General features: G+C 36.2%; 3 protein-coding genes across 3 annotated transcripts; all 3 read right to left on the reverse strand.

The window, feature by feature from the left end:
- Positions 1-3725: 3725 nt before the first annotated feature.
- Positions 3726-5889, reverse strand: LOC110719438 (molybdenum cofactor sulfurase-like). The gene is made up of 2 exons (XM_021898384.1): positions 5054-5889; positions 3726-4937 (listed from the first exon to the last, which is right to left on the reverse strand). The coding sequence occupies exon 2, from the start codon at positions 4903-4905 to the stop codon at positions 3859-3861; it is 1047 nt and encodes a 348-aa protein (XP_021754076.1). The 5' UTR covers positions 4906-4937; positions 5054-5889; the 3' UTR covers positions 3726-3858.
- A 6852-nt stretch (positions 5890-12741) lies between these two features.
- On the reverse strand, positions 12742-14247 carry LOC110719164. Its single transcript, XM_021898068.1, has 3 exons — positions 13975-14247; positions 13267-13887; positions 12742-13190 (listed from the first exon to the last, which is right to left on the reverse strand). The coding sequence occupies exons 1-3, from the start codon at positions 13994-13996 to the stop codon at positions 12742-12744; spliced, it is 1092 nt and encodes a 363-aa protein (XP_021753760.1). The 5' UTR covers positions 13997-14247.
- On the reverse strand, positions 14066-16624 carry LOC110719165 (protein FAR1-RELATED SEQUENCE 5-like). Its single transcript, XM_021898069.1, has 3 exons — positions 16270-16624; positions 14507-15265; positions 14066-14416 (listed from the first exon to the last, which is right to left on the reverse strand). The coding sequence occupies exons 1-3, from the start codon at positions 16315-16317 to the stop codon at positions 14066-14068; spliced, it is 1158 nt and encodes a 385-aa protein (XP_021753761.1). The 5' UTR covers positions 16318-16624.
- Positions 16625-16953: the final 329 nt, after the last annotated feature.

The raw sequence follows: 16953 nt of genomic DNA on the forward strand, positions 1-16953 counted from the left end.
TGATGTTATGCTTTGTTAATATATAATTTTAACCATTAATATATACCCGTTCCAAATTTAAATATTCATTTTTATTTATATGTACGTCGTTCAAGTTATTTTATAAACCGGAAGCAAGTTAAGACGAAAAAAGTGGGTGAGTCGGACTCGCGGTGAGTCTAATATATCTGACAATAATAATCTAATATTTGACAATAATATTTTAATATATGACATTAATATTATAATATCTGACATTAATAATTTGAATATAATAATCTAATACAAGTATCTGACATTTGATTATTAGCTAGATTATTAATATCAGATATTAGATTATTAATATCATATATTAGAATATTATTTTCAGATATTAGAATATTAATGTCATATATTAGAATATTATTGTTAGATATATTAGATTCACGGTGAGTCCGGTATTAGGCAAAAACTTCTCCGGTTAAGAAGCAAAAAGTTGCATGATCTTCATTCCTCGTGGTGCACGTGTTGAGAGGGTTCACATATGACATAAAATAACCCCATTAGTTGCAACATTATTCTATGATATAAGTAGTGAGATATGAAATGCCACGATCCCCTCGAGAGCACTACATGCAACAGCTTTCTTCTTTTCAAAATTTGATATACAAAAATTATACGAAAAAATATAGTTTTATTATATGGTACCTTCGCCTAATTCATTTCAACAAGTTGTGGCTTTGTTATATTTATATATATATATATATGCTGTCGTTCGTAAAAGTTCATTCTATTTAAAAGATAATTATCTCATTAAAAAAAGTCAAAATAAGAATTGTTTTTTAATTTAAATTTTATTTTATAATATTGATGGAAGATGTATTGTGTAGTTTATAGTTTGAACCATGTTTTGAAAATTGCAAAAAATATCTCGAAATGATTTAAATAAAGTTCTCTGGAGTTTATTCTCCGGGGGGGTCAACCTCTTTCAAATATACAGCATGGATTTTGGCAATGCAATGATATATAGTTTCCATAATAATAATTGAATTAAAAATTCAATATTTATGTTAAATTTTTGAGAGAATATGAAATGGGTCTAGGCAACGCGAACAGAAGAGAGTTTGGTCTACAAATAAGGCTAAGGAGATTCCATACCAAAAACCAATTGGCAATAATAGGAGTAACTCCTTTACCTTATAAAGTGGAACTAATTGGGAGAATATAGAATGAGCCTGGGCAACCCGAACAGGAAGGATGAGAGTTTGGTCCACAAAAATTTCATACTAAAACTAATTGGCAATAATAGGAGTAACTCTCTACTTAATTTTTTGATGCAAATAACTCTCTACTTTATAAAGTAGAACTAATTCTCCTCTTTTTCCAATGTGGGACACTCATAAGTGGACTACAAGTCTACAATGGGTTTCAACAATCTAAAATAACATATATTTCATGTTTAGGAGTTGCACATGAATAAAATCTAATACTCCCTCCGTTATTTTTTTTTTATTTTTTTTAAATGCATCAATTTCCTTTTATGGGTGTTTTTTTTAAATGTATCACTTCCTTATTTGGTAACTTTATACTATATTTTATCATTTTTCTCTCTTACTTTAAACCCCACTTAAATTATTTTATCATTTCTCTCTCCTTCATGGCCCCCACTTATATAATAAAAAAAATTTACTCTCCCTCACATTCTTTCTCTTTTATGGTCCCCATCTAACTTTTACTATAATAGATTATTCACACACTCACAATATTATAGAGCCACAAGGGCGGGTGATGAGAATCGATCTCAAAATCGCCTGAAATTGAGAGGGGGAGCTCTAACCACTTGATTTATCCCTCACTCTTTGCCAATTGCCCTTATGCTTGTTATTATTATTTATTTTTTTTTTATTTTTTTAAGGAATGCTTGTTATTAATTTAATGTATGTGTATATGGGCAATATTATTTTGATGACAAACATTTAAAAAAATCGGATGTAATAAAATATTATACGTCTACTATACAGTATCCTTAAAATGATCAAAAATAAAGTTACCCTGTAATGAGTGAAAGTACCCCGTATATATAAGTTACCCTGTTATAAATAAAAGTTATTTATGATTTATTGATAAAAGTTATCCAAAAAAGTCTAAAAGTTACCCTAAATTCAATAAAAATTACCTCGATATACAGTAACATTACTGTACATCGAATGTATACAAAAGTTTTTGTGATGACAAATATTTAAAAACATTTTGATTAGGAGTCTATAATGAGGAGAAGATCACATATTGTTCGCCAGATTAGTTTACGACACATAATGAATTTGTACGACAGGTTTATGAGATATCAGGACCTTTTTATTTTTTTATTTTATTTTATTTTTGGTTGGTAACCGGGCCGAAACCTCTCAAAGGTTCTTCCAACTCGGGTTAGCGGGCTAGACACTTTGGAAGTTAGAGGGAAGTGTAAGAGAATCCGTACCCCAAAGTGCCTCTAGTGGGGTTTGATCCCACAACCTTAAAGTTGTGAGATACAAACCTTACCACTATACCAAGCTGTGCTTGGTTATGAGATATCAGGATATGTGGAGGAGTATAATTAACTAGGTCGTGGTATATATACATATACTACTACGGTCTACGATTTTGTTCTATTAATCTTTACTTATGAACTTATCTTATTTTAACTTAATTGAACTTATCTGATCTAAATTCAACTGAACTTTTCCGAAATTATTAGACCTGAAATAAGTGAAAATAAGGTGAACAAATAAGCACTACCTCCCTTTTAGAATAAATGCAACATTTTGACTATTTGTCTTTTGATCAATACAACACTTTGAACATTAATTTTTGTACACAACAATTAATAATAAAATTTTAAATAAGACTTCTTGAAAATATACATCGAGATCAATCAAATAATATATTACATATAAATGTTTAAAATTTTTATACATATGTTAAAAGTATAGTCAAAGTTAGATAAATAGTGAACAAAGTCAAAACGTTGCATCTATTGTGAAACTGAGTTCATATGTTATACTTCGTCAATTCCTCTAATATTACAATAATATAAAAAGAAAGAAAACATGTGCAAATAGAAAGTTGTTGCTATATTTATAAAACTTCCTAAAAATGGTAATTGTTACAACATATTAGGAAAATGTAGGAAGTATTTTTTTTATCGAATATTTAATTTGTTATTGCCTTTTGTCATACCAGTTATTCGGCCCATGTGTTCGACTCATGTGTTCTAACTAGGAGCTTAGCCCATGTGTTTGTTTCCCAAGTCGTAGTTGGCTAGAGACATCTCTAACAGTTATGTGGGTCTTGTAGCTTACACTTCAACATTATGTGTTTGTCACTTTTATGAATATGTGCAGGGCCGAGCCCAACAGCTCATGGCCTTACAATTTATAAAGGCCCAAAATCCGTATACTTTAAGTTCTAAATAAATCACAAGCTAACGGCAATACAAATTATAAATAGAGTGAGAAATTCGAACCTGCGATATAATATCTATAGACCCTAAATCTTATTCACTAATACAAGACCTCATTGATACTTCATATCTATAATGTAGTTAAATTTCAAAATACAATTTATACTTTCATTCAAGTAGAGTTGACCCAAGATATTATTCTGAGAAATTGACAATTGATGCAATTGAATGATACTTTCTCCGTCTACAAGGGGATTTTGTTTCAAGAATCATATGAAGTCAATAATATTTTATCCACACATTTCAAAAGATAAACGTATTAAAACCAAAATTTCATGATCATACAGAAATAAAAACTTCAAAAAAATATCCAATATCTATATGATGAGTAACAATATTCGTTGATATAACTTTGAAAGCTCATAATTACATAAAAAGTAGCAACTTCTTAAATTCATTTAAATTTCAATAGATTTCTGATTAAGTGCTGTATATCTCCACCTCTCTTTCTCAACAAAATCTGCATCCAAAAACTTAGAAACACATTTCCATAAACTATACACATCTTCAAAATTTGATAAGAAACTAATATTAACTGTAACAACTGATATGCCACTTTCATAACTTTCCTTTTTCTTCCCTTTGAATTTTTTCCTAATGCTTTCTTTAGTCCCCTTCATCAAAACACTTTCCTTCTCAACTTCATACCTCTCAGAGAACCATACATGCTTCAATAATCCGCAACCAAGTGAAATATCATTCCTATCCGCGAGTTTTTGGACTAACATTGGCTCAACCCTTTCGCCTTTCCAATCAAACATGTTAAAGGCCAAGGAAGAGCCTCTGTCGAAATTCACTCTAGGACCGTAAACTTGTACAAGTTGTACCCCTCTTTCGGAATGTGGATGATAAAGAGCTGATAATGCATTAATTAACCAATTAATCAAACATCTTACCCGACTACCAATTATGACTAGGCCTAACATGTCTGCTTGGTCTAGTCCCTTACACTCAACGTCACACTCTTGCTTATTTCCCTGATCTTGTTCATCTTTTGTATGTATTAGGCTCACAACTCCAGGGGAAGATGTAAAACTCGAAACATTTATTGTTGGAGAGATCGATTTCTTTACGAGTAGGCAGGCAAACCCCGAGGGATCTTCACCAAAGACTTTATAAAATGTGCAAATAAGAAAATCAGGTTGAAATAAGGACAACCCTAAAGTGTCCATTTCCTTAGGATTAAGGGCACTTGCATCAAGTAATACATGCCACCCATTTTCCCTTGCTAAACTTATCCATTGATAAGAGTATCTTGCTCCACTTACTCTTGATTGAACAGGAAAAACAAACAAACCTTTGTTCATTTTCTTGTTTTTATTATTCTTCTTAACATTATTGCCTACCACAATTTCTTCTAGTTTGTTACAATGAATCTTCAACTTAGGCCACTTAAACTCGGCTTGCGAAACTCGAGCTCCCCTGCCTTTTGAGGTCTTAATCATAGCTTCTACACCTTCATTTTCATGATCATATACTGTAATAAGATTCTTATTAGATTGAAAAGGGTATGATTCAGCCAAAACCCCAAAAGCGGATGTTTGATTAGCAGTAAAAAACAAGGAGTAATCATCCTCAGTAACATTCAAATACCTCATAATTCTTTCCTTGATCTTACTCTCAATCATTGATGACATTAACACTCCATTCGCCTTATGCAAAATATCGAAACTTGTTAGTTTCGCGGTATAAGAGGAAGAAGAGGCAACAAACTCACCTTGTTGTTGTTGTTGTTGTAAGGATGAGAAGAGGGCATGACCACTATAATCAAGGCAAACATGGGAAGAAAGGAATAAATGGCGGTACTCGTTGGCGCGGATTTCATCGGCTTCAACGGTGGTTAAGTACCGAGGGAATGATCTAGTGAAACTCCGGAATGATTCCGGTAAAGTAGGGATTGAATCAGGGTTACTGATATAGAGAAAAATAACGCGGAATAGGGTTTGTAATTTTTTGTGTGTTTATTGCTTGTGATAGTACAAATATTTATACACAGAAGTATCCTGTAAATTAGGCAACTACTACCAAGATTACAGCCTAAATAGTTGCAGACTAAATTGCTTAATATTTAGTCCCTTTGATTAAGGAACTAATTATGGTTATTTCTACACTCCCCCTCAAGTTGGGCATTAGGTGCTCCAATGCCTAACTTGCGTAATGCCTCATCGAATGCTTCACTGTTGACAGCTTTTGTCAGGATATCAGCTAACTGATCTCTTGATCTCACAAATGGAAGTTTAATTATCTTATCTTCCAATTTGTCTTTTATGAAGTGTCTGTCTATCTCAACATGCTTCGTTCTGTCGTGTTGAAATGGATTTTCTGAGATACTTATTGCTGCTTTGTTATCACAAAAGAGTTTGCATGCTGTTTTTTGTGGAAAACCAATTTCACTCATAAGTTTCCGGATCCATAAGATTTCAGTTATCCCTTTTGCAATACCTCTGATCATTTCCTGTAATAATCATGTCATCTACATAGATGATTAAACAGGTAATTTTCTCTTTTTCTTTCTTTAGAAATAAAGTATGATCGGAATTACTTTGCCTATATCCAAACTTCTTCATAGCTTTTGTGAATCTTCCGAACCACGCCCTAGGAGACTGTTTTAGTCCATAGAAAGCCTTCCTCAATCTGCATCCTTCCCTATCTCTAAAATCATGAGAATATCCAGGAGGTACCTCCATATACACCTCCTCGTCAATTCTTCCATGAAGGAAGGCATTTTTCACATCAAACTGGTACAGAGGCCATTCCTTGTTTGCAGCTACAGAAAACAGAACTCGTATCGTGTCAATTTTGGCTACAGGAGAGAAAGTTTCTGAGTAGTCTATTCCATATGTCTGAGTGTATCCCTTAGCAACCAGTCGTGCTTTGTATCTCTTAATAGTTCCATCTGCTCTGTATTTGATGGAGAATACCCATCTACATCCCACCTTCTTCTTCCCCTTTGGTAAGATGCATTTCTCCCAAGTCTTGTTTTTCTGTAGGGCCTGATTCTCTTCTTCCATAGCCTGCTTCCATTTTTCATTCTTGACAGCTTCCTCCACATTCTTTGGAATGTCTGCGGAGTATAAAGAGGCATTGAAAGCTATGGCTGTGTTGGACAGATTTTCAGTGCTGATTCTTTCGATTGGATATCTCGACCGTTGGTCCTCATATTCAGGATCATATCTCCTTGGTGGAACTCCTCTCGTACTTCTAGGAGGTAATTCATACCTGTTTTGTTCACTTTCATTGGAGACAGGATTAATTTCAGGCATATTGTAGGAAACAGGAGAGCTTTCAAATGGTACCTCTTCTGATGATGGAATGTCATCAGATGGATGCTCATTTGGCGGATCTGGTGGAGACTGAAGGGGAAGTGGGACTACTGCTTCTGGGGTAGCATCGGTGGTATTGCCTACTTGTGTTGTAGGATTTGGGTCCACCATTTTTGGATATGTCAACCAGCTAAGGTCATCACTCAAATTCTCCCCCTGAGGACCTAGCTGGGTGTAATAGTAAGTTTGTTCAAAGAACTCACAGTCTAAGGTGGTGTAGACCCTTTTTTGAATTGGATCATAACAACGGTACCCTTTTTGATAAACCCCATACCCAATAAAGACACATTTAATTTCCCTAGGTTCGAGCTTATTTCGAGCCCGTTTTGGTAAATGAACATAGACAACGCACCCAAAGACTCGTGGAGGTAAAGAATGGACTGATGGGATGGTGACATGAGAGGATAAGGTGTCAAGAGGTGTTTGGTAGTCAAGCGGTTTACTAGGAAGTCGGTTTGTGAGATAGGTGGAAGTAGCAATGGCTTCTGGCCAAAAATAGACCGGGACATGGGATTCTAACATGATAGCTCTGGTTATTTCAAGAAGGGTTCGATTTTTCCGTTCGGCAATTTCATTTTTTTGGGGAGTGTCTGGGCATGTGGTTTGGTGAATCAGACCATGGTCAATAATGAATTGTTCCATGTCTAAGGTTATATATTCCCCCCCATTGTCCGATCGTAAAATTTGTGGGTGAGCATGAAACTGAGTGCATATCATATGATAAAATTTAACAAAGACATAAAACACTTCAGATTTATGTTTTAAGAAATAAACCCAACTCATACGAGTACAATCATCCACAAATAAAACAAAATAAGAATAGTTATGGAATGCAAATTCAGGCGCTGGGCCCCAGACATCGGAATGAATCAAAACAAAAGGTTCAGAGGCATGACTTAAACTAGGATGATAAGTATGTTTATGACTCTTAGCTAAGACACATGCTTCACAGTTCAATGCTACATCAATATTTTTAAAAGAGGGAAATAAACGTTTTAGGTAACCAAGAGAGGGGTGACCTAGCCGACGATGCCACATCCAAAGTTGGCTTTCCAGTGATCCATGAGCAAGCAAAGCGTTACCCTGTTGAGCCTCCTCATCCACATAGTACAAACCCCCTCGTTCAGTACCACACCCAATGATCCGTCCTGTTAGAGCATCCTGCACAATACAACCAGAATCCGTTAATAAGACAGTACAATTAAGCTCTTTAGTCAACTGACTCACAGATAAAAGCTTATGAGTAAGACTGGGAATTAAAAGACAATTATTTAAATGTATATCTGAAGTAACATCAATAATCCCAGTCTTGGTAACAGGAATATATTCCCATTTGCTGTTTGGATTTGGTTTCGGTGAAAGGTTTGGGTGGCTTTAATATCTGATGGATCACTCGTCATAGTGTCAGTGGCTCCGCAGTCAAAAATCCATGGAGTGATTTTATTACAAACAAAGCCAAGAGGTTTCGGGCTTAAGTCATTGGGCTGTAAGTTTTCGGTTTGGGCTTCCAAACAAATAGGACCGGTTAGAGGAAGATTGAGAGAGTGAGTTTTGTGGGCTAAGTTTTCTTCCCTTTCCTCACTTCTCCTAGCCGACATATGTAATCCTCTTTCCTTCTTTCATCCTCACTTTCTATTTTCTGAATCTCACTTTCCATACTCTGCTCCCTACTTTCCTTACCACCATTTTTATCGGTGACATTTTCTTCTTCTCTCATGCCCAAAATTCCTGTGTTGCCTGAGATGTTGTCTGAAATGTTGCCGGATCCGGTGCTTTCTGGGTTCGAGTACACGGCGACACTGGCCTTGCTTCCGGCTCCGGCCTTGGTGGCGGCCTTCTTCTTCGTGTACTCCTCCCACCATTCTGGATACCCGATAATTTCGAAACACCCTTTCTTGGTGTGTTTCGTTCCTCCACAATGGGTACATTTTAGGTGGGTTTTGTCTTCTCGCCGGAATGAGGATTCCGACCGACAATTAGCAACGAGCCTGCTTCCAATTTCTGAGGGATTTTGTCCTGATGATGAAACGCTGGTCATTATCCCGCGAAGGGCAATTTCCCGTCTAATGAACGCGTATGCTGCGTCAATTGATGGAAGAGGGTCGTGATTCAGTAAGTCCCTCTTCTCTTTGTCTAGTGAGTCGTTTACACCGGCCAAAAATTGGTATAATCTTTGCCTCTGTATAAACGAATTAAAGAGAGTGATATCTTCTGGGCACTGCATTGGATTTGGCATTCTCCTATCCATCTCTTTCCAGAGGGTATTCAGTTTACTGAAATACACCTCTAACTTTTCGTTTCCCTGCTTCAAAGATGCAGCCTTTGTGTTCAGATCAAAGGTCTGTAATTCGTCCCTCCCACTACTGAGTAAGGTTTCAATGCCCTTCCATAGATCTCGAGCATATTTATAATCTAGAAATTGGTTCACTAGATCTCCATCAATGTTTTCGATGATCCAGGAGAGAACTAATGAGTCCCGTTGTGCCCATTGTGTGTGCTCCGAATCGTCCAATGGTACGGGGTTGGCAGTGATGTGATTGATCCTTCCCCGACCACCAATTTCTATTTGCATCAGTTTACACCATTTTGTGTAATTCGTGAAGGTTAATTTTTCGGCCACACGCACTGTTTGTGATGTGCCGGATTCTGGATTATTTTGTGTTTTGTTCATTTTCTGGAATAATTGGAACATTTGTTCCATTTGTTCCATGGAAATTAACTGGTTGTTTGGTGGTTGTTCGTCCATCGCAGGTAAGTTCTCCGATAAATGATGAGGAAAAACAAGGTTTCGTTTCCCAAATCGAACCTTACGGCTCTGATACCATATAGAGAAAAATAACGCGGAATAGGGTTTGTAATTTTTTGTGTGTTTATTGCTTGTGATAGTACAAATATTTATACACAGAAGTATCCTGTAAATTAGGCAACTACTACCAAGATTACAGCCTAAATATTTGCAGACTAAATTGGTTAATATTTAGTCCCTTTGATTAAGGAACTAATTATGGTTATTTCTACAACTGAAGTGTGTATTTGGGTAAAGAGATGATGTAGTTGCAGTTGCAAAGTCATAGTGAAAAGTCGAGGAATCAATGTTTGCTGAGTTTTGATGATCAAAGGAGATTGGGAAACTATTTACAGGATTTAAGCAACAATAACATTTGCATAAATTTGAACTTAGTTTTACATTTGAAGATTTCATGCTTAATTATTGCTATTATTTTGATTTTCCTCTGTTTTTTTTTTCTTTTTTTCTCTTCTTTGTTCTTATAACCAATCATTTTATGTTTTTTCTTATCAATTATTATAATTATCTATTTTGTCCTTTTATTTTAGAGCTTTATGTGTAACGTTGATTAAGTCAATATGGTTGCCGTTTGACTTTTGGAATTTATTGCTTTAGTGGAGAGCAATGTTTTGAACCTTGACTTGATGAATTGATTTGCATGATTGTTCTACGAAAATGCTAAGTATGTATCTTTTACACGTCAACTCAGCTCACAATTTTTAAATTATTTCACACTTAATACACGTAAACTATGCGACCTTAATTCTAGGTACTTTAAGAGACAAATTTTAACTTCCAAATCACAACGTTAATTTTATGTCAATTGCATAAAGTACTACCTAAACGACGTATTTTTTTTTTTTTACTTAAATTTGAATTTAAAGTGAAAACTTCTCCCATCTCATAGGATGACTACTTAGCTTAAACTAGGTAATTGAGTACGAGTACTTACTTTTACAAAACCCGAGAGTTAAATTTGAAGTAGTGTATGCCGTGTTCGTTTGGGAAAATTGTACTTTGTAGTTAATCGAATAGTTAAGTGGCTGATACCATGCTGATGAAACAGAAGCATCATCATAACTACATTTGAGAACTTGTCATGAACGTTATACGTTAGTCAAATACAAACATAACTATATGTGGTACCTAGAGATTTTATAATTTTTAGTAAGAAAAATGATGAAAGTTTAAGGGTGTTGTTAAACGTCGTTCACAAATTACAAGGTGACACTCGCATTTTTTTATTGAATTTCCTAATTTGCCCCTCATATATAAATTCTTGGAAAACCGAGTTACGAAACTCACAAGTCATTTCTCAACCCCGACACTCTCTCTCTCAAACTTTCTCTCTCTAAAAAAAGGCAAGAATTTTAAAAAAAAAAATTCAGAAAAAAAAAAATTCAGAGGAAAAAAAAAATCAGAAATTCATTTTCAAAAAAAACCAAAGATTTGAAAATCAAACGAAGAACGTACGAAAACCAATCAAAGCAAGAATCCGGGTATGGCGGACGGGAGAGGCATTAGGCTTACGTACGGTGGTCGTGGGGGCGGCATTTCCGGCGGCGAGCAGGTTGGTAATACGTTCTTTGTTGCTGTAATTTAAAAGGGAAAAAAAATTCTGAAAAACCCAGACTTCCGCCTGAAATTTCCGGAAGTCTGGGGAACTTCCGGAAATTTCAGGTGGATGTGGGGCTTCCGCCTGAAATTTCCGGAAGTTCTCCAGACTTCCGGAAATTTCAGGCGGAAGTTCTGGGTTTTCCGTTTTTTTTTTCCTTTTTTTTCCTTTTCTTTTGTTTGCTGAAGGTGTTTTATTTTTTTGTTTTTTTTTTTTATGTTTTTTTTGTTGAATTTTTTTTTTCTTTTTTTGGGTGAAGCTGTTTTTTTTTTTTTTTTTTTTTTTTTTTTTTTTTTTTTTTCTGTTTTTTTTTGTATTTTGTCTTTGTTTGTTTTTTGTTTTTTTTTCTTTTGTTTGGTGATGGTTTTTTTTTTGTAATTTGTTTGTGTTTGTTTATTCTTTTTTTTTTCTTTTGTTTGATGAAGCTATTTATATTTTGTTTTGTTTTTTTTTTTCCTTTTGTTTGGTGATGGTTATTTTTTTTTTAATTTGTTTGTGTTTGTTTATTCTTTTTTTTTTTCTTTTGTTTGATGAAGCTATTTATATTTAGTTTTTTTTTTTTTTTTTTGTTTTATGTATTGTTGTTATTATTATGTTTATTTACTTTATTTTTCATTTATTGTTATTGTTATGCATTGTTGTGATGTTTATTTTTTTTATTTGTTGTTATGTTTATTTATTTTTTGTTTTCATTTATTGTTATTGTTATGTAATGTTGTTATGTTTATGTAATTTGTTTTTTCATTTATTGTAACTGTTATGTATTGTTGCTATTATTTTGGAATTGGAATATTAACGATTCAAGGTTGATATCATAGTTGTGTGTGTAAGTATTAATGAAATTATATTTTCTACTTATTTAATGCAGATTGAGGGTTCGGGCGCTCGACATGCAAGATCGAGACGTTTGAATGGTGAGGAGGGAGTTAGGTGGTGCAGGACCTTCGGAGGCACCGTTTCACCGTGAGCAGCAGTACGGGTCTGCTCGTACTTGGTCGGGGAGCATCAGTCAGACATGAGCGCCCCCATGTACTCGTCGGGTAGAGTTCCTGTATGTGACGAAGAGGACGACGATGAGCGAGCTAGTCATGCTAGTCGAGATTCAGAGTACGACCCTCAGGATTACCGTGCTGTGTATAGGGGTGACCATGGGAGATATGGTAGTAGTAGTGAACCAGGTGAAGGTTCTACCAGCTCGTCTGAGTCGTGGGTGGTTCGGGGGCCGATGCCAGGTGGGCCTGAGGATGGTACTGTCATTCCTAGTTTTGGGGGTCACGTGGCTGCATATCTATGGGGTGGGCAGGAGAGAAATGTTCTGCGGTGTTTGAGCAGGACACAGTTGTGTACTGAGTTGGGTAACTGGCGCGCTCGTCTTCCGCAGGAGCACCTGGAACTGATTGATGGCAGTGGTCTATCTCACTTACCCGGGATCATGTTCCGGCGATTTGACTGGCCCCTGATTTCTGCTTTTGTTGAGAGATGGCAGCCAGACACGAACTCGTTTCACATGCCATTTGGGGAGATCACGATCATGCTGCATGACGTGTATCATATTCTAGGGCTCCCGTTGTGGTGCCGTGACTCCTCTTCGAGCCCGCAACGGCAAGATAGTGAGACATGGGTACAAGCACGTTGGTACGGTGCCTACACCGAGAATAATAACCATTGCGTTGAACCAAGTAGCAATGGGAAATAAATCTTGAATTGCAACCATCCAATGACGAGCATCAACCGCCCCACCGTCCCATCGAATACGCTCCACATTTATCTGAAGCCTTCCAAGCCCGTAAATCCTCTCGTACAGGGATGGATAACCAAGGACCTCGTTAGCGATTGTTTCTCGAGCGTCATACCATCGGCCTTGATCACCAAAGAAGAACTCGACGACACAACGAAAGCCGCAGTTACCATCGCCAATGACATCTTTCCACCCTGTGATGAAAGGCAACATCGGTCCGGGAATCAAGTGTCGATACCGGCTTTGGGTGATGTCTGATTCATCTTCTGCAAATATGTAGGGTTTAGTTATTAGTACAAGAACTCATGAAAAACGATTAAACCCACAATACCAAAATCATACCTCCTTGTCGTTGACCAGAGTGACTGTTTCGGCGATTCACATGTTCGAAATAAGACCGATCACGTCTTGTATCGTTGTTCCTCTGTCGACCACGCACCCTATGGTTGATATGAGGTTCTTGGAGGTTATCATGATCCGGATGTAGCTCTTCCTCAATGATGCGTGTCACATTTCGTAGAACAACATTGTCACTACCAAGTACCTCGTCCATCAGATTTCGAAAATGTGTGGCGTCCTCGGTCGCGTCATTACCGAACGCTGTTCCGTCATTACCATTGCCAATAACCAAAGTCTTCCAGAACTGGTGAATTTGCCTACTATACAAGCCCGTCTCTCGAGCTAAAGACTCATGTATCTGACAAGCACATGGCAAACCATGGGTCACCCGCAATGCACATCCGCAACGCTCATACACCTGATAACTCAGATCCCTCATCCTTTTCGTCTCCTTGTCGAGAATCTTCAAACAATGCTGAGACACCTTGCCGTTAATAGGTGACAATGGCAATTGTCGGTACTTCTGACCAATCTTCGACCTAGATGCCTCCAAATCATTACGAATAGCGATGATCTGATTACCAATGTGACAATGAACTCGGGCCCATACGGTATCCAAAGAACCTGCACATTACCAAAAAAACGTTATTATTCACAACAAACATAAATACAACAAAATACATACATCAAATACAACAACCAAAAAAGAACCTGTCGAAGAATCAAACCACATCTTGACGGCCGAATGCTGGCTCTCAACTCTACATGTGCTTGTGTTGCCAAAATGAAGAACTTGGTTAGTCTAAAATGTCACAAACTTCGTTTTATGACAAAGCCAAGTCCTCTCAACATACTCTATCACCTTTGGATAACTTGCCCATTTCAGTTTCATCATCTCTACAGCAGCCTCATAATCCTCCTCGGTTGCAGCGTCCATCACACGTTTCCATCTCCCGTTTTTGAATGTCGCACCAACCTTTTTGCTTTTGAATATATCAGTGACACGAGCCTCAACATCTTTGTTAATATGCCATCGACAAAGTAAGTGCGAGGTCCCTGGAAACACTTCCCTCAATGCCGCAACTAGGCTCATCTCACGATCAGTCAAGAAAACCGACAGTTCCTTATCAAACCCGATCAAGTCTCTCAATCTCTACAAAACCCATCGATAGCTGGCCGTGCACTCGTTGCGCATGAAGACGTAACTGACGAGGAAATTTTGATTTGTCGGTGTCACACCAACTATCTCTAAGAACGGCATTCCATATCGGTTGGTCTTGTATGTGGAATCCATACCGATCTCATACGGGTACGTCCGTAGGATGTCTATCATGACTAGATGCGCCATGAAGGCGTGCTGTAAAACGCCATTATCATCAGACAATACCCAGTACACATACTGACTCTGTCTAGCCAAATGTAGAAACTGCTGAACAACTCCTCTCCCATCTGACATCTCGGTTCTGAAGTCATTTCGGCAGTTGTAGATGTGTCTGATGTTTGGATGATCCTGAGGAAATTGCTCGGCAATAGTCGCCATGATGTTACGCGGTGCTACCTTAGACTTGGTCATGTTACGCACAACCTGCTTCGCTTCCGGGCTTAACCCGCTTATTTTACGATGCCCCTCTGGATACGCAATCATTGGATGGTTGTGGGTCCCAGTTACATCATTTTTCGCCGTGATAAACCAACAGTCGTCAACAAAATTGTAAGATATCTTGATGTAGAAAGGACAACCATTGGCTTTGGTTTTCGTGTCCTTCCTTATTGCGTTCTCAAGATCTCTCGGCTTACTCCTGCGTCCCCGATCACATCTTAAATATCGATATGGTCGACCATCCCTCTGTCTGTTGAAAGACGATTTCACCAAAATAAATCCCAGATTTATTGCAACAGCATCCGCCCAACTAACTGCTTCATCAAACGTTCGAAAAACCTTGTCTGTCACGAAATTTGCACTATAATCCACCCCGTCACCGCCTTCTTCATCCTCCGAATCCTTTAACAATAAACCAAACAAATGAGGCAAATATTAGTATTATAAATTTAATAATAATACTAATATTTTTATTAATAACAAAAACTATAATACTAATAATAACAACCTTAATAATAATAATAAAAATAATAGTAACAACAATAGTGATAGTAATTACAATAACAATAATCATGCTAACAACAACAGTAACAATATTAATAATAATAATAATACCAATAATAAGAATAATAACAAAAATGATAATAATAAAAATAAAAATAAAAATAAAAAATTCGATAATAATAATAATAATAATAATAATAATAATAATAATAATAATGATAATAATCATACTAACAACAACAACAACAATAACAATAACAATAACAATAATAATAATAATAATAATAATCGTACTAACAACAACAACAACAATAACAATAACAATAATAATAATAATAATAATAATAATAATAATAATAATAATAATAATAATCGTACTAACAACAACAACAACAACAACAAAAACAACAACAACAACAACAACAACAACAACAATAATAATAATAATAATAATAATCATCATCGTACTAACAACAACAACAACAATAACAATAACAATAACAATAACAATAACAATAACAATAACAATAATAATAATAATAACAAAAACATTAGAAATATAAACATAATTAATAATAATAATAACTAAGACAATATAATAATACTCACAAAAAAAATCAGCAAAAATAATGTTATGAATTTTGAAAGAATAAAAAAAAAAAAAACAAAAACAAAATTTTGGACTTCCGCCCATTTTTCCCGGATCCCAGGGGGGAGATCCGCCTAAAAAATCCGGAAGATCTTTCTGGGATCCGGAAATTCCAGGCGTATGTGGGGATCCGCTTAGAATTTCCGGATCCTTGGAGGATCTTCCGGATTTTTTAGGCGGATCTCCCCCCTGGGATCCGGAAAAAATGGGCGGAAGTCCAAAAAATAAAATAAAATTAAAAACTACGACTTACAGATTCTTCCGACGACTGCTCCGGCGTATTAAAGTTGTCGTCGCTCATCGTGAATAGTGGGCCCCAACTACCACACTCGGGATTTTTTAAAAATTGGTCGGAATTACCGTACAATGGTGGTCTCGGGTTTTTTGGTGGGTCGGGATTTTTTAAAGACAAGTGGGGGGTCGGGAATAATATTAAACTTTTTACTAGCTAAAGTGAGTCATGGTGGAGCCTTATATGGAATTAAAACAATCAAGGGCAAAATAGTCAATACACATAAAAATGGGAGCGTCGTCCTGTAATTTGCGAACGACGAATAGCAGTTCACAAGTTTAAGGGTTTAGGTGGTTTGAAATATATTATTTTAGAGATAATGACAGACAATAATTGATTGTAATCCTAGTGAGCAAGCAATTGTAACAACTAACCGCCACTTTTATTGTAACATTTAATTTTTTCACATTCGTGCCATGTAGGTGAATTGATTGGCAAGGTTTTGGGTAGTGGCGCGATTCTCATTTACATCACTATTTTGTGTAACTATATAATTTCGATGTAAAAAAGTATAGGTTGAACAAATACAAGTTAAATAGGAGCTAAAATAGCTTAAATTTGACAATATAAATGGCGTGACGAGGACAAATTATCATTGATGATAGCTATTAAAATTTCTCTATGATAATCTAAGGGAACTATATA

Source organism: Chenopodium quinoa, unplaced genomic scaffold, assembly GCF_001683475.1.
Source record: "Chenopodium quinoa cultivar QQ74 unplaced genomic scaffold, ASM168347v1, whole genome shotgun sequence".
NCBI lineage: Eukaryota > Viridiplantae > Streptophyta > Magnoliopsida > Caryophyllales > Amaranthaceae > Chenopodium > Chenopodium quinoa.